This window comes from Dermacentor albipictus, chromosome 2 (genome assembly GCF_038994185.2).
Source record: "Dermacentor albipictus isolate Rhodes 1998 colony chromosome 2, USDA_Dalb.pri_finalv2, whole genome shotgun sequence".
NCBI classification, from domain to species: Eukaryota; Metazoa; Arthropoda; class Arachnida; order Ixodida; family Ixodidae; genus Dermacentor; species Dermacentor albipictus.
In genome coordinates, this window is record NC_091822.1 from 182,911,577 (window position 1) to 182,929,336 (window position 17,760).

General features: G+C 47.6%; 1 protein-coding gene across 1 annotated transcript; it reads left to right on the top strand.

Annotated features, from left to right (window-relative positions):
• The first annotated feature begins 10,735 nt into the window (after window positions 1-10,735).
• LOC135919400 (acetylcholinesterase-1-like) lies at window positions 10,736-16,863 on the top strand. The gene is made up of 3 exons (XM_065453207.1): window positions 10,736-11,349; window positions 13,117-14,550; window positions 15,974-16,863. The coding sequence occupies exons 1-3, from the start codon at window positions 10,817-10,819 to the stop codon at window positions 16,098-16,100; spliced, it is 2,094 nt and encodes a 697-aa protein (XP_065309279.1). The 5' UTR covers window positions 10,736-10,816; the 3' UTR covers window positions 16,101-16,863.
• Window positions 16,864-17,760: the final 897 nt, after the last annotated feature.

The following is a 17,760-nucleotide window of genomic DNA, read 5'->3' on the forward strand; positions in this document are numbered from 1 at the left end:
TGGTGGGGTACAACTCGGGGGAAGAGAAGCGGCAGCGCCCGTTGCCTAGACAACCAGCGTGTAGCTTCACCGTATCGACGCCAGGCGTAAAAGCAGCGCTTTGGTCACCAGCGAGGCAAAAATGGTAACCAGCTGAAGGGAGGGCACGCATACATGTAGCCGTGAGCATTGCAGGTGGTGACGGCCGAGGTTTAAGAGGCTATAGGCAAGGATGAATTGCTGCGCAAATTGGTAATAGAAGAGCAAATGGGCCATGCGTAACTTGCCCATGTCTCAAAATGATCGTTGCTGAATGGTTTCATATATGCGTTCTTCAGGTACAACTATTACGTCGATGCGCTTTGAAGAGCATTGTCCTTATATCAAAATAGTGCTTGTATCTTTGTTGCTTGTCGTCGTGGTAATCGATGTTGTTTTTGACCTGAGGGGTGGTGGAGCAAATCCAGAGTGCGTAAACCAGGCTGTTCTTTCTTGCCTCATTGCACAAATGAGCTGAGAAGAATGAATGTATGATTTTGCTTAGTGTTGGACTATCGCTGAAGAGATAACAAAATTTGTTGAGTTTAAAACATGACCTGTGGTAAATTTTACCAAGTGTTGGAAGCATAACTGCCAATTCGGGGTTTCTAAGTTTCTACACAAATTACCACAAAAACTGCAAAGTGTGAAAAGCCAAGTATGAGACAGTGTGGCGTCGTCGAAAACCAATATTTCCATTCTGCGGGCTATATCTGCTGCAGTGCAAACCGGCATGTGAGTATGACGCTTTAATTGGCAGCCTACACGAAGTCTCGAGCATTGTTTCCAGCCCTGTGACCAATTTAATGATTGCTTTTGCTTGGTGTTGAAGTATCGCTGAAGAGATAACGAAATTTGTTGAGTGTATAAGATAACCAGTGTTAAATTCTACCAAGTGTTCTAAGCATAACTGCCGATTCGGGGTTTCTAAGTGTTTACACAAATTACCACAAACACTGGAAAGTGTGAAAAGCCAAGTATGCAACACTATGACGTCGTCGAAAACCGATATTTCCATTCTGCGGGCTATATCTGCTGGAGTGCAAAGCGGGTATGTGAGTATGACGCATTAATTGGCAGCCCACACAAAGTCTCCAGCAGTCTTCCGAGCACCGTGAGCCATTTCCGCGGCCGAGGTACTTGTAAACGTGATGCTTCATATTTATTGCGACAGGACTTATATCGACACTTCAGGCGAATTTCTGCAGTCGCCATTGGCGTCACCATGATGCTCTGTATAAAGTCCAAGGGCGATAACATAGTCGCCGCGCGCCGTATGCTGTATGTGCGAGTGAAAGCGCGCGAGGCTTAGTCGACGATGGCGGCTCAATCTAGTGAGAAGTGACCATGTTTGCTTGTGCGCGCGTAACACCATGCTTCTTAATTTAGTAAGTGAATCTTTGCAAGTTTATACGTTCAGTAAAACCACTACGCTTGCTTCGTATAGCTGTCTACTAATTTGATATCGCAATCGATGCTTCGCCTTTCGGATGAAACTGTCGGGTGAAACATTTCTCATTAAACAACTATAACAATCTTTGTGCGAAACTACGAGATCGAAATCAGTCTGCATCACACAACCGGCTGATAATAATTTTTTTTAAACGTACCATGCACTATAAGAATTAGTTCAGTGAAGGCGAAGCCAAAGCAATTTTCTCTACGTGTACATTGTGGATCACATTATTTCATGGCGCGCGTGTGCTAACACACACACACACACACACACACACACACACACACACACACACACACACACACACACACACACACACACACACACACACACACACACGCACGCACACACGCACACACACACACGCGCGCGCGCGCGCACACACACACACACACACACACACACAAATACACACACACGAACAATGCGAGGACACTATAGTGACTCTTCCTTGTGTGTGCGTATGTGTCCAGTGTGGCGAAACATTCCACCTTTGACGATCAAACGATGCCTCCGACTTGCAAAAGAACAAGGTGCAATGACATATAACATGGTTGGCGACCTGACACCTAGAGAACCAATACAAGCGGCAAAAACACATAAACTTTATCGCCCTAAAGCTGTAGGGCAGTTTTTTATTCCTGAAGATTTCGAGCTACTGTGACTCACAAGGCACGCACCACGGATATGTATACATCTAGAAACAGAAAGATAAAATAAAGGGTATATAGTGCTCTGGCTGATATCTAACTGCGGACCCTTCGACTCACGTGTATAGCCCTTGTAGCCTGCACATTCCTACCCGCTGTGAAGACTGCTTACATTCAGTGCTTCTGAACAACTAATTCATGCTTGTTTGCGGTACGTTGAAGCTGCCCCTCTTGTACAGACAAGTAAGTGCAAGGCTGAACTTCCTTAATTCGAATTCGACTTGATTCGCGGCGTCATCGTATGTTGTAGTCTTGGGCCGACATTGCCGCATAGCTTCCCAAAAGCGGCCATCGCGATGTCGTCACGCAAAATAAAAAGTGCAATCCATGCAAGAAAATTGACGAAAGACAGCTGCTCAGCCTAAAGGGAATTTCGAGATATTGACATTCTAGCCAACTGTGGGCATCGTTGCGGTCCTTCATTGAAGCGTATGGAAAGCACAAAGCTGAGGACGCTGCACGCTGAGCTGTAATGCTACGAGTATACGCCTACTCAGAACGCACTTAAACCAAATTGTGCGTTCAACGAGCGCGTCCAGTCTCGCACGAAATAATGCACTTTGTACAAAAGCAATTTCACGGGAGGAAGAGCGGCGTTGCATCAGGCTTTCAAGTGGATCTCCAAGGGCTCTCTGCACCACTATGAATGAACTGCATGTGTAATTTTCGGTGTAATCAGTGTTTCATTGGCGCAACAACAACATACGGAAGACAGTGTTCCGAAAGTGGACGAACCCTACCGAATGTGACGCGATGTAGACATTTTTGTCTCTACGAGCTTGTTGGATATCTCTAAAGAGGAGGGCATCTGTGCGGTCTATAAGTTATCTATGGTGTCGGAGTGCCGGCATAGCCGACACTCCGACAGCCGTTATAGCCGTTATCCGATAGCCGTTATCCTTCTTGCGCTTAGACATTGGCTCGTAATGGCCCCTACAAGCTTGTGTTTACTGTTGTCGCATACCCCGTTCTTTGGCCAAGAGAAGGGGCACAGCTAGCTCTGGTTTACAGGTCGTCTGAAACATTTCTTGCTGCGTGCTCTTCAGTGTGCCTCTTGCTTGGCCTCTCTGGCCTGGTGGCATCGCGTATACAGTATCGAAACTTCAACCCCTTCGTGAACGAGCGCCGTGTGTTCCACAACGGAAGAATGCAATGTTCGTTCAAAGGTGGCCAGAGGGAGTGAAACAGCGCTATTACACAGTACCGTGATGCCGTTTCTATTGCTTATTTTCTAAATCCATTCGTGTGCACTGGATTCCATCGCACTGACACGTTTCAAGAATATGCGTCACTACTGCGCATATAGTGCCTCTTGTTGACTTCGTACGAAGGCACAAGCTAGGCCCCAGGCGCAGTATATAAAAAAAAAACAACTTTAGGTTTGTTTTGAAGGTTGCGGCTTAGGGTGGCCACAGAGGCGAGCGCACAGTAGCCTCGAGCAGCAGTCATGAACGTTATCCAACAGCCTGCTAGCCTACGTGTGTCCCACACTAAACCAAGACTAGCTGGTGCACACAACATAAAAACCGTATCCTACAGGAGGCACTAGCAGTTTGCGAACAGTTCACATCTCAGTATTTACCGTGTGACGCCGATAGATCTGACAGATTTCTCCGAGTGCTGCATCCGATTGCCGGTATCGACCGTGCGGGTAATGGTGCCCCTGTGCGCCGCTTCGTACCACTCTCCGAAGGCGTCCTTCTTGCCTGTTTCCTCCGGCAAATGAGAAAGCGTTGCACTGGTCGCTGGGGCATCGCGGTCCGTCTCGATCGTCCGGGTGGACATCGGCGAGGCGATACTGAACGGAGACATCGCGTAGAGTTTTTGCTTCGCCTTAAGTATCGACGAAGCAATATGCGAGGAAGGCAGTATGCTCAACTTCTTCCTCGGCTTCGAACTTGGCGATGCGATATCCAAGGAAGACGCCACGCCCGTTTGCTGCTTCGGTTCGGGTATAATCGAAGCGGCGGCGAAGGGAGACACCGTGTTTGCTTGCGGGATCGGCTTCGGCGAAACCGGTGACGAAACATTCTGTGACGGCCCCCGTGCCTGAGTCGACTTCCGTTCATGGGACGGCTGCTGCTTTTACCTCTCGCTTGTGGATCGCTTCCGGGCCGTGCGTTCCATCACCTCTGAGAGGTCAGATCGACGATTGAGACGAATTCGGCTTGCGAGCGGTTTGGTTTGGTTTGGTTTGGGGCCTGTAGATATAGCACAACCCACTACGAGGGATTGGCCATGAATCGGGCGGCAGTGGGTTGAAAAGAATAAATACCTAAATAGAATTTTTTTTTACTGAAAATGTGATATTAAATTAATTCTAATCGTTAATAATAATTTTCATGCTATAGTTTCTTAAAGTTAGAAGTTAATATTTTTTTTGTTTCTTGTTTTGGAAAATAAAACAGTAAAATTAGCATGGAAGTCTCCTTGTTTCCATTATAAAATTATATATGGCATCACATACGTTCCTATTACAGTGTCCTAGTGCCGACGCCCCAAGAGACAGAATGATAGGTAGCGTGATGGCTAATCCAAGTTGGCGGAAGGGACCTTCTAGAAGTCGTTTTCTGTGCACGTTGAACCTACGACACTCAATAAAAAAATGATCCATAGTTTCGGGTTCATTGCAGTAAAAACATTTAGGAGAAGATGCCTTACCAGACCTATGGGAATAGAAATTAAGCCGTGGTATTCGGCAACGCAGACGCGTAAATGAAACTTCAAATTTTCTTGTTGCACGCCATCCGCTGTGCCAAGGAAATCTAAGGTGCTGAAAATCTGTTATCTAATACACATGCAGAAAGAGCAGAAAGAGCGTCCGCGCGAGCCGACCTTCTCTTCTTCTTTACTCTTTGGTTCACTCTTCTTTGCCTTCTTCGTAATGATGGTGGCGAAAACGAGCGATCTGGTATAACAGCGTTATTGGACATACTCTGTATTGTCAGGATTGGGGGCTCAATCCCTTCGTCCGTGGTCCTTTGCCAAGATTGGAGTACGGCATGAATTCGAAGGTAGCTGGCCCATGCCGACGTCCAACTTATTTACGCTGAGATCGTTGAGGAAGTGAAGAACTGCTTCTCATCGAGAACGAGGGAAAAGGGTTTATTTACAGAAATTAACTCAGTCTAACATGACTGCTTGAGAAAAAAGAGTATTAGTCCAATAGGACTGCATGAGAGAAGTGAACCAGTCTAACATGACTGCTCAAGAGAAGTGTGTCCAACATTCGCACAACCACAGTTTTTATACACTCGATCCGCCGGTCCTACGACGCGGCGGCTGTTCGTTTACACATCACCAACTCGCAGCTGCTCTGAAGACCAGTTTACAGACACAAAGGCACACACATTCCGTACACAGAGGCAACCGCACGGGGTGCCGTTCCGGGAAACTGTCGTTGTCGATCGCGCGTCGCTCATTGTTCCGAGCCACTCCGAACCGTGAGAAGCACAAAAATAAGCCGTTCCCGCGGCAGCTTGACCAGGCGGGTCAAATCAGCTCCGCGTGGAATCATTGTCCACACATCGAACTCGTCCCGTCACAATGTCGAAGGGGCTGGAGGGAGGCGGCGGATTCCAGCGCAAAGGTCGCTTCTTTGAACGCCTCGCAGCTGCAGCGACGGAGAGGGGGAAGTGCGCGTCTTGCACCCCTTGTCGTAATCGGGTGGCAAGGTGGCAATCTTGTTGCGCAACTCGCCGTTCTTGACAGTATCTAACAGCGTTGGCAAAAATATATTGTTGACGGTGATGATGGTCATGCACGTCTAACGGTTGCTGATTACTATGAACGTCAGTGGAATGCGTTCGGTCAGGCCTCTCGTTATTGTGACATCAATAAATTATTTCATTAAGCTAACATCTCTTTTCTATTTTCGTTTCTTTTCTTCTATTGAAACCATTCCAACAATTTAGGCGTAAAATGACTTTACATTAACGTTTTTTTTTAGGCCGATCTCGCATCCCGCATATTTTCGTAATGTAAAGAAGATGAAGAAAGGATTAAGAATAATCCACTCCGTCATGTACTGGTCGTCCCAGCCGGGGGCCCACAAGGCGCCGGAAGATGACAGCGAGGACGTCGGTCGGCGTGAGCCTCAGTTCGTCGTCCGCAGATCCTCGACTTCATCAGGTACGAGGCCCCAGGCAAGAGCGGCGCCCCGCTTTTCCATACCACTGAAGAGTATTCCAATTCTCAGCAAGGCCATTGGGCGAGCCCGGGAAAGGAAATCCAGGGCGCGAGCTGCACCTCTACCGAGCGCAGTACCGGGAAAGCCAGCCAACCGGGACGTCAAAGACGCGGAAGACGGTTACGTACATTTCCAGATGGATCCCCAGCCCAACGCCTGTGTTCACGAGGAAGGGAAGCCGTGCCAAAACGATATCTGCTTGCTCGCGCGCAACGAAGAGAAAAAGACGAGCAGTATGACTCAAATTTTCACGCTTACCAGACCATCATCGTTGATCAGCAAGCTCAAAGATGCCATCAAGACGTCTACGTCCAACCCCGATTCTAAGAACAAAAGCGCTGCCAAGGGCAAGAGCGCGCCGCCTACTTCCGATAAAGCAGCTCAATATGGCAGACAGTCGCTGGACAAAAGTTCGAAAAGACCTTCCGACGGTGCGACCGCAAAGTTACCTGACAAGACATCGGCACCTTCGTCGGCAAAAGCTCCTAATAACGTCTTTGGCGCCGAGTCCCCTTGCAAGCCCTCCCTGAAGCCCTCGGAAAAGGAACAGCCGCAACCTGCAAGCAGCACTACCAAAAGAGTTTCTGTGAGCTCCTCAGCCAAAGCGGCCGCGCCAATTCCCAAAGAAAGAATCGCTCAACCGGTGTGCAAGGCAGCCGGTAAGTCGGCAATACCCGCTGATAAGAAATCAGTAAATCGTGCCAAAGTCATCGCAGTGTTGAAAAAGAAGGCGCTTGAGAAGAAATTTGGCAAGTTGAGTGCTAAGCCCATTCAAGGAACCGCTCCTCGAACCGACGGTGAAAAGCGACGGCTGTCAGAGCCCAAGGACAGCGGCAAAGCCCCCGACAAGAGCAGCGCAGCCGGTGCCAAGGCACAACACGACCAGACGGGCTCCGAAAAAAATGCTCCCATCGGCACGCAGCAAGATGTCAGAGCAACCCCGAGCAAGACCAGCGAGAAAGGACCCGACAAAAGCGGTGATAACAATGCTCAGAACAAGACGCCACTGCTGCCAAAGGACGCGCCCGACAAGAGTCAGAGCTCTGGAAAGAGCCTGACTGTCGACGCCGGTTGTCTTCAAAACGCAGCTGCAGCAATCAAGTCCTGGTCGATGGCATCCGGAACCAGCACAAGCTCGTCCAAAGGAACGAGCAAGAACCTCACTGCGCCTTATACCTGGACATGCATGCGCGTCCTGTTGCTGTCTCTGCTGGTCTTCGCGGTGGTTGCGGTCATCGCGTGGTTGATCTTTCCGGAAATAATCAAGGAGATAGTGGCCGCCCTATTAGGAATGGACGCGAACAACACTTTACCACAGCGTTACCAGGGCCACTTACTGGGTGCGCCGTACCTCTCTGTCGCAGTGAAGACTAGTGAACGTAACATCGCTCCGGAACCACGTGACAGAGTTACTGGGGGCAGCTACAAGTCTATAGACTAAGAAGACACCATGCTGTGAGGCTACGAGTATAGCAGTGAACTACAGTTTTGCCCGCCTTACGTAAGAGATTTTTGACTCGAATTACGGAGCGCGTCATACGGTTGTGCTCGCAATGTATTTGGTGTGCCTGTTTCTGGGACTTGGAAGCAGCGAAGTTGCGTATTTCTTTTGGAATTTCATTGCACGCAACTTTCTGTTAACCACGCAAGTTATATGTGACGTGAGTGCATATTTCATTTTATTGATATTACTATTCAAGAAGTTACATTGACAGCAAAGCATTTAGATACTGGGAAAGCTACTATCTTTGACGGTATGATAGCATATGTTTTCAAAAATAACACACATTTCCTAGCTCCTACTCTGGCATCACTGTTAAATAAAGCATTTCCTAACGGTGCATACGCGGAGATTCTTAATATCGCCAAAGTAGTCCCCGTACACAAAGGAGGTAGTGCAGATGACTTGAGCAATTACAAAACAATATCTGTTCTAACTAGTTTCACACTCTCTTTGAAAAAGAAAAGATTTTCCGGAAATATGACATCTTGGCACTACATCAGTATAGATTTTTAAAGTCTAAATCAACGACTTCAGCAGTAATGTCACTCTCTGACATAATAAATGAAGCCTTTAAGAACAACAGTTACGCCATTGCCGTATTCTAGATCTAAATAAAGCATCCAACGTGATCGACTTTACTATATTATCTGAGAATCTGGAACTCTATGGAATAATGAAGCCTTTCATTTAAATTGTTCAAAAGTAAGTTTACTAGTCGTAGCTAAAGTCTTGTAGCTGTTTTCAAGGTAGTGCCTCAAGGCTCTGTGATGGAACTTATTCTGTTCACATTGTACGTAAACGACAAACCCAAGTGTCCCTTTAATGCTCGATTTTGTAACGTATTTTACGTGTGCAGGACACTGATACACGAGCAACTTTTCCCTCCTTATATACAGCACAAGAAATTAAGAATGATGAAATGCTGAATGTCAGCAAGCGTTTCCAATTAAAGAAGCTTTCATTAAACGCTGCTAAGGATAAGTACCTAATTTTCAGTACGCCATACAAGCCCTCCCTCGATCCGGTCATTGTTCATAGGTGCTAACGAAGTAGAAATAGTAGAAACAATTTTGTATCTACAAGTAACACTTGGCGCAGCGTTCAACAGGACGCCTAATTTAAAGAACTTTTGTAGAAATCTTAGTCTTGCTTTGTTACTTCACTCGCACGGCAATGCTTTAATGTGAGCTCAGTTCGAAGTATATATTTCTATAGTTTTCAGTCACATATAGCCTATTGTATTGAAGTTTGCGGCTATACCTACCAAACCTACATTGAGAACCCATCATATGATTCCGGAAGAGCGAAGTAAGAATTCTAAAGTGTGTTCCCCCTCGTAAGCCCACAACCCATATTCAACGGCAATCAAATAATTCACTTGCTTCATCAGCGTTATTACGGAGTTTCGCTGTTAGCGCATAGGACCACACACATGAAATTTTAATGCGAATAATTCTTTCGCGGGACTGAATCCCGGCCACGGCGGCCGCATCTCGATGGGGGCGAAATGCGAATACACCAGTGTACATAGATTTAGGTGCACGTTAAAGAACCCCAGGTGGTCGAAATTTCCGCAGTCCTCCACTACGGCGTGCCTCATAACCAGAAAGTTGTTTTGGCACGTATAACCCTATAATTTCTTTAAAATAATTATTTGTGTCAATCTCGGCCCTTTGGCGTATAGGCACTTATAATTACGCTCCTCTCTCTGCTCGGTTTAAAAAAAAAGTAAAATAATGTGTTACCAATGAGGGAATCGAACTTCTGCCGTTGATCACAATAGCCGGGTGGTGTTACCAGTAGGCCACGATCCTACTTCTTTTTTTATTGCATGGGATTACGAGTAGTCATTCAAAAATTGTTATATTACAATCAGACAGACATAAGAAACAAATGCGCACATGCTACGCAGTCCAATGAAAGTTCAAAATTCGGGAAAACAAACAAAAGCGTTCCATTCAGGAACGGGATCAAAGCTAGCATCCACACTTTCTACAGCGAAGCTGGGTATAGATACCCTCCGGGTGGTGGTCGATGTCCGTCGGTCTACGCGTAGCGTCGACACGAAAAAATTTTCGTCTGCAGTTTCTCGCAAATGCTCTGTAGCTCTCAATACAATTTAGGTATCTTGAAAAAGTTCTAATGAAATTGGCCGCTAAGATGACTCTATCATTAAGCCGGGTTTCATTTACTTGTCCTAATTATTTAGTTCACAGTGAAGTTGTAAACGTCATAGAATTCCCGTCCGCTGTCAATACATGGCCGTTTACGGAGGGAGTATGATTACAGAAATCAGCTGTAACTCTCGTTTTATCAAAACTATTCCGAAACAAATTATATGACAATTATCCTCTTTAGCAATAAAATAAATTTGTGTGACAAATAACGACCTACCCCTCTCGACTGTTCTCGCCTCTGGTGAAAAGGCTAACTCGCTTCACAACTTATCTGCGAAAAGCACTTGGTAGAGCGGATTTCACTTCACCAGCTACCGTCATCTTTAATTCCATTGGCGAGAAAAGTTGACACTTCAAAGTAGAATCGGGAGAGGTGAAGCAGTCCGGCCCAATACAGACTTCAAGTTGAGGTGTCAGGTGCGGCGCAGACGCAGAAGTGACACATAGTGGCAAAAGACGCTTAGTGATAAGTGAGACCAACTAACAAAGTGTTAAATAGTGTTTATACATATGAACACAGAAGAAAAGATGTCGCCAGCAAATTATTTTCTCGCACACAGGCGAGGAAGCACACATTCGTCGCGCACAAGGTGGTTTCTATATGATGTGAGAAAAAGTGAAGAAAACTAGAGCAGCACGTTCCGTTCGAAGGTACCGAGGACAAGAAGAAGAAGACGAAGAAAGAGCGCAGCAGTGCTGGGGCTTCTATTGCAGTTTGTTTTCACAACTTTTCAAATACCGGCCTAAGGAACGCAGAGAACCATGCGGAACATCGCACAGCAGCGACATCGAAAGCAATTGCGAGGGCTCTCGGCGAAGTCAAGCAAGTCACCAGCGTCATCGGCTCCGTCTCCCAAGTCAATGACATTCCCCGTTGCATCTCTTGAGTTCGGGATGTCCTCAGCTTCATCTCCAAGATCGCCAGTGACACCAGCCTCGCCTATAATGACGCCGAGGGCCTCTATCCCGTCTCCGAAGTCCCCGAGGTCGCCGATCCCGTCTCCGAAGCCCTATTACTCACCGATTCCGTCTCCCAGGAAGCCAATGTCTCCGATTCCTTCTCCTAAATCGCCGCAGCGTCCAGCTTCGTCTCCGCGCCACACCGCTTCGCTCTCGGTGCGAAGCTCTCGAAACGAACAGCTGCTTGAACTGGCTGCGCGCATGGCGAGTTCGCAGAGCAACCTTCCGAGCACTGTTGCCACGCCGCTAAGTGAACTGGTCGGCAAAAATCTGCCCATCCGCATGATGAGGCCAGTCTTCCTTAAGGACGAAGACGAGGAGATAAACATGACACGGTAAGCGCACAATCCCCTTGCAGTGGCTGTTGTTTCGGCGCGGCCGCCATGAACGTCACGCCGGCACGGCGGCCTGAAGCAAGTAATCCCACTCGGGTGGGTACTGAAGCGAAGAACTCCTTTATTCGTCGCGCAGCCACTTAAAGTGGACTCTGAACACCGCGACAGCACCCCTTAAGGGTGAATCAGCTTGGTTCCGAAACAGAAATCACGATATGACAGCAGCTTTGTTAGGGCGAATGCTTTAAATGGCTCGTGGGTCGAAAAATTTACCGTCCGGCGTTACCGCACCAAAATTAATGGGAGTCGAACTCTCGACCTTTTGTGCTAATTAAAGCATACTTAATTAAGATAGAGTTAATTAAGGAACTCAAACCCGCAACCCTTTATCGGAGTCGAACTCTTGGCCTTTGGCGGGAGTCGCTCCCATGATCTTCGGTTTTAATTAAGGTACAGTTAATTACGAATAGTTTATTAGGGTAGTTAAGACACTCGAATCCACGACCTTTGGTGGGAGTCGAACCCATGACCCTTGGTGTTAATTTAGACACAGGTAATTTAGAGTCAATTTCGAGAAAGCAATAGGAAGTAATTACAACGCATTCGAATGAAAATGTCAAAGAAATTTAATGAATGTCTCGTGAGCGCGCAGGCTTTCGCCTTCATTCCCTTTAGAGTATACGCTAAGGCGACTGTCAACTTTTTTCGATTTATTGACTATTTGTGTTTGTGCTCATTTTGTCGATAAATATAACGAGAAATCAGGATCCCTATTCACAAAGCTCCTATTACGTACATAAGTGCCGTAAGTGACTGACCTTCGGCACATCGCTAGAATCGGCCACAGAGCACAGACTTTAGGGCTAGTTGGTTATGCATAGCAGATAACGTTGGGATATCGTTAGGATATCGTTAGGATAACGTTAGGATAACGTTAGATAACGTTAGATAAAGTTAGGAGCAGATAACAAAGCGCTTGTGTTGTCTGCTCCTCACTTTGTCCTTCTTTGTGCGTGCTCGACCGTGATCGTCTACATGCCGGTCACTAGCCCAAGTGCCGGGCGCTTGATTGCCCATCAGTGAGGAAGCGTGCTTTACGTGACGCAAACATCACGTGACTACAGTCCCGCAAGTTGTTAGCTTTGTTGACTCCTGAGGGCACACCACTACGTGAAAGCGCTTCCTCATTTGCCGGCGTTCGAGGTTCTTTCACTCACAATAGCAACTTTCGTGATAATAAAGAACACTGTCATGGGAATGGCAATGGCAGAAGGCACTAAACAGGCCGTATTCACAAAACTATTCTTAAGAGCACGTTTTCAGTTAATATTATTCATGCGTCCTCTGTACTTCTGATGATGAATGTCATAAAAACGAGACAACTGTAGCAAACATAATCAATCGTGGCCGCCATACGTAAAATGTTTGAAATATGGACCCGGCTTCTCCTAAAATCGGCGAACAATTTAAGCTAAGGTCAGAAAGAGGCGATGAGGCCTATAGTGTGTTGCCGTTCATAGAGACTGTATTTGAAAAAATACACCACCTTCATCGCGCTCCTTCCGGATGTACCTGTACGCACAGAAATTGATAAAAAAAACACTTAACATCAGATTTCAGTCCAGCACGCGCATTCCCTTTGACCCGACTGTTTATCACAGATATGTACTTAGCGGCGTAATGAACTTCAGAACCGGAAACCTTTCGAAGATGCGTAAAAGAGGGCGCTCTTAGTTAATTCGTTCGTGGTGTCTCTTTTTACCGTAGGGCATCGGTCTTCTTAACGGGCTTCGTCCTTTCCGTGATATTATTCGGATTGCTTCTCTACGTCACCCTGTGGATGAGCAAGGGTCACGGAGCATTCGGTCCGGAGCTCCCACCGATGGCATGCGGCGTTGTGTCGTCCGAGCAGCTGGTTGTCTCCACAAGCAGCGGCACGGTCTACGGCGAAGCGGCGACGCTCGTTCACGCCTCCGACAACTCCACCCGAGGTATTCTGCGCCAATTCTTCGGTATTCCGTACGGGCTGCCTCCCGAAGGCGCCAGCCGCTTTCGCATGACCAGAGCGTCCAGCTACTTCACCCCCGACGGCGTGTGGAACGCCACGTCTCACGGCCCACCGTGTCCTCAGAACGGACTGCACTACGCGGACTGCGCCGAGGACTGTCTCACAATGTCCATATGGGCGCCTTTCGTGTGCGACAAGCGCGAGCCCCTCAAGCCTGTCCTCGTGGCCGTCAGCGGGGAGTGGTTGCAGACGGGAGACGTGCGGGACCACGAGAACTCCTGGCAGGACCTGGCACTGCTCGGGGACGTGATCGTAATCGTAGTGAACTACAGGCTGGGGATCATGGGTTTCTTCAACGGAGAGCCCAGCGACGCGCCGGGAAACGTCGGGATATACGACGTGTTCATGGCGCTCGTGTGGATCCGCAACAACGCGGCCGCCTTCCACGGAGACCGCGACCTGATAGTGGCGCTGGGCCACGGATCCGGCGCCTACGTCTTCTCGCTGGACCTGCTCGCGAACACCACTAGCAGGCGCTACTTCCGGCGCCTTCTTCTGCACGGCCTGTCCATGAACAGCATGTTCCCGAGAAACGACGAGTCCTCGGGCGTGGCGCTGATGCAGCGCGCAGCGCCGTGCCCGGTTGATCAGCAGTCAGCGGCAGCGGTGACCAGGTGCCTCCGGTCGAAGAAGCACAAGGAGCTCCTGGACGTCGTCAACGCCTCCTTGCCGCTGCGGTTTGTGCCGTCCAGATACAGGCCGCCTTTGGCGACGGTGTCCCAAACCGATCTCTGGACAGACCTGGCTCCCCTCGCCGGCGTGGATGTCGTGATCGGCTACAGCGAGCTGGAAGGAAACGCCCTGTTCGATGACTATCTGGTTCCTTCACTGAAATTCAATGACAGCACACCGACGTCTGTCGTGTACGAAAAGAGCGCTCGCTTCTACACGGACTCCGGCGTTTATGCTTACAGTTCCCTGTCGGAAGCGACAAAAAGCTTCCTGGAGAGACCGCACTTTCAGGGGTATCGGGAGTTCCTGACTCACTTCACGATGACCTGTCCGAGTATAGCATTAGCCGCCGCAGCGTCGGCTAAAGGGGCGGCGGTGTACCACTACGCGTCACTCGGGCCGCAGAACTTCTTCGAGCCAGTTTTTTCAGCCGCAGAGATCATTACCTTCGCGAAAACAGGGTGAGTTGAAAATCATGCGCCAGGAGTTTTGAGGAGTTGTACGGCATCGGCCTGCACTGCGATGCTCTGACACCCATAAACTATATGGGGAGCTGGTGCGTGAGAGCGGCGTTGACCAACATGTTACGATCGTGTTTTTTTTATTTATTCCTTCGTCTAATTATTTTTGTGATCCCCTAGACTGGCAGTGGGCCTGACTCAGACGACTGAGTCATCCTTGTGAATGAGAAATTTTATTCTCTCTCCCCCGTAGGCCGTACAAATATTCAACACCAGAAATGTGGATTTGTTGAGCGGTATGTGAGACAAGTTTAATATCAATTGTTACTGTCCATATTATGAGGAATGCATCTATAGAAACATGTATTTTCGAGGAGATTCGCGCCTGTAATTCAGACTCAAAGCGAAGACGATAAGGACGAAGCAAGTTGCTTTGAGCAAAAGAAGGTTGATTCACTTAGGTGTAATACTTTAAGAGTTGAGTTGCGTAAGTTACAGAATACCTAAAATATCGCTATAAAACCGATACTCTGTACAAATTACTGCTCCTTGCGTATATATAGTTCAGAAAAGGTACGGTATTAGGTTGTATGACAAGGAAAATGTGTGGAACAGAGCTGTACGAGCTTCGATGGCATAAATACGACACCTCAGATATCGCAGTTAATATGCTTGCAACTAATTTATTAATTCACCTTTGAAGGTAGGAGAGATGCATAAACACCGTCACCAACTTACTTTGAAATGAAGAAATACTCATTGACAGTGTCAACTGTGCCGTAAATGATGCAGTATAAGCGAACGTCCCAAAGGGGAATGACACATTAACTCTTGCCTTGAGGTGTATGATTGCTAACAAGGATTTTGAACGCACAATGCCACAAAGCCAATAAGATACGATTACTGTGCTCCCTAGGCTAAATTAATGGGCGCTAAAGTCAGTATGGAAAGATTGAGCACGTGATGTCTATTTTAGCGAATGATTTGCGTAGAAATACCCTACTTGCGTATCGGTCGGTACGTGGTATTGTGCTCGCAAACGAATAAAAAAATATCCACAGAAATCTCAGACAAACCCAGAGCTACTGTTTTCCATTCCTATCATTGCGTCCTGGCTCTCATCAAAGGTTCCCGTAATAGTCCTGCGGAAACCCACAAGGTGGAGAGAAGTAATTAATAAGGGGAAAATAAGACGTCTTCCCGTGCAATTGCTACACTGAGGTGGACGTCTCATTTTCTCTTTATTAATCAAAAGTTCTGGTGCCCAAGAAATTTACCTATGTAAATTGCACACAGAACGATGGCGATCGACCGTCCGCATAATTCACACAATGGCGCGCAGAACCTCCTACTTTCTTCTTTTCCTAGTTTTCTTTTTTTGGTTTGTCGCGCCTTACTCATGACAGCTTTGTGTCTATCGCAGTCAAGTCAAGTGGAACCAGTTCTCACCCGCAAGCACGACGCTTGTTGTTGAAGTCGACCACCGGCGCGAGGAACAGCGCTGGCAGTTACTGACCTGCGTCGCGGTGAAGGGCATAATGTCCAATTGAAACGCGCCCTTTCGAAAAGCTGTTAGACATCTACTATTGCTTGATCACCTTGCTGCTCACGAAATTTTGTTTCTGCGCTGATATATTTTCGCAGTTTGCACGTTTGTTTGTTTGTGCGAAAGACGGCTTACGTTTCGTCGTCGCCGACGCATGCCTTTCCTGCGCTGACTACATATACGGGAGCATCGACTGTCCACTGCAGTTTGGAAACGCAGTGTTGGAAGTTGCCTCTGCGTTGCTCACTGTTCGAACCATATACGACTCTGTTTTCGAGTGTGCTTGTAGTTACCTTTCACTCTGCTTGTGCAGATGCAGTGTTGAGAAGTACTGGACGTCTTGAGTTTGCATACGGGACAACGTCGTCTTTTTATTGCAGTGTCGTTGTTGCTTGGTGCGGCCGGCACTAGAATGCATTGTTCAGAAAGAAGAGGAAATTAATGCACTTACGCCAAGCGTCCGTTGCTTCTGAGTGGAATTCGTTCGAATTGGGTTGATTCCTGTAGTTAAGCGTGTATTTACTACTGTCGATATCACTTAAACGGTTGTCTTGGTTTACATTTTGCTGAACAATTATTTAATCAATAGGTAGGGTAGTTCTTGCAATTCTATTATTGTACCTTTATTGTTTTCTGTCAATATGTCAAGTGTACAGTGCCTGTTTATCATCCTTTCTGCATTTTCTGTGCCTGTAATAATGCCCCTCATTCCGCAGCCCTCACGGAGCTAGGGTATGTCGAAACAAATAAAATACTTGTTCATTCTATTGGCATTGTGCAAATGCCGTATTTCTGTTCGGTCTTTTGTTACCGAACAGAAATGTTTTGTTACCGTAACGGAGGTTAACCAAGCTGGATCCGGTCGGCTGCCGCCCTACGCTAGAAAATCGGGAAATGGGGCTGAAATATCGAAGGAGATGAATTCACAGTATCCGCGCACACACGCGCAATGGAGCGTCCGTCGAATAGTTCATCACAAGCAGTAACGTATAGGGTGGTGCGTCTCAAGAAACTCCGCAGCACCTTCATGGCCATTCACAACGTACACGCGCAAGGTCATGGTCCCAGGAAAACCTGTTCTGTGACCTATCGTATAAGTGCGCTAAACTGGTCTCAATGGGGATTATCTGATCTTCGTACGATGTGCGCTCACACCGCTTTTGCACGTTTAAAGTACCCGACATTTTTGCTTAGTGGCTATGGTGTTGGGCTGCTAAGCACGAGTTCACGGGATCCAATCCCGCCCACGGCGGCTGCATTTCGATGGGGGCAAAATGCGAAAACACCCGTGTACTTAGATTTAGGTGCACGTTAAAGAACCCCGGGTGATCCAAATTTCCGGGGTCCCCCACTACGGCTTTCCTCATAATCATATCATTGTTTTGGCACGTGAAACCCCATAATTAAATTTTAATTTTAGAGGTGCTGTTGATAATGATGATCCTAGACAACGGCACTGTTGTAGCTTCTACGGGGCGGCCGGATGAAAGGAATACGGCATGAAGCCTAAACGGATTTCTGAGGAGGCAACTTACAGGAGGCAACTTGCAGCGTTTGGCGCTGAGTGGCACCCTGATGTAAAGACCCAAAACCGAAACCAGAAGTTACGGATACCACAGGCACATACCAGACGCATGTGGCAGAACAATAAGAAACGGGTGGGT

Coding starts and splice junctions, on each gene's coding strand:
- LOC135919400 (XM_065453207.1), top strand. CDS start 10,817: ATGCGGAACATCGCACAGCAGCGACATCGAAAGCAATTGCGAGGGCTC. Junction 11,350..13,116: donor GAGGAGATAAACATGACACG/GTAAGCGCACAA, acceptor TTTTTACCGTAG/GGCATCGGTCTTCTTAACGG. Junction 14,551..15,973: donor ATTACCTTCGCGAAAACAGG/GTGAGTTGAAAA, acceptor TGTCTATCGCAG/TCAAGTCAAGTGGAACCAGT.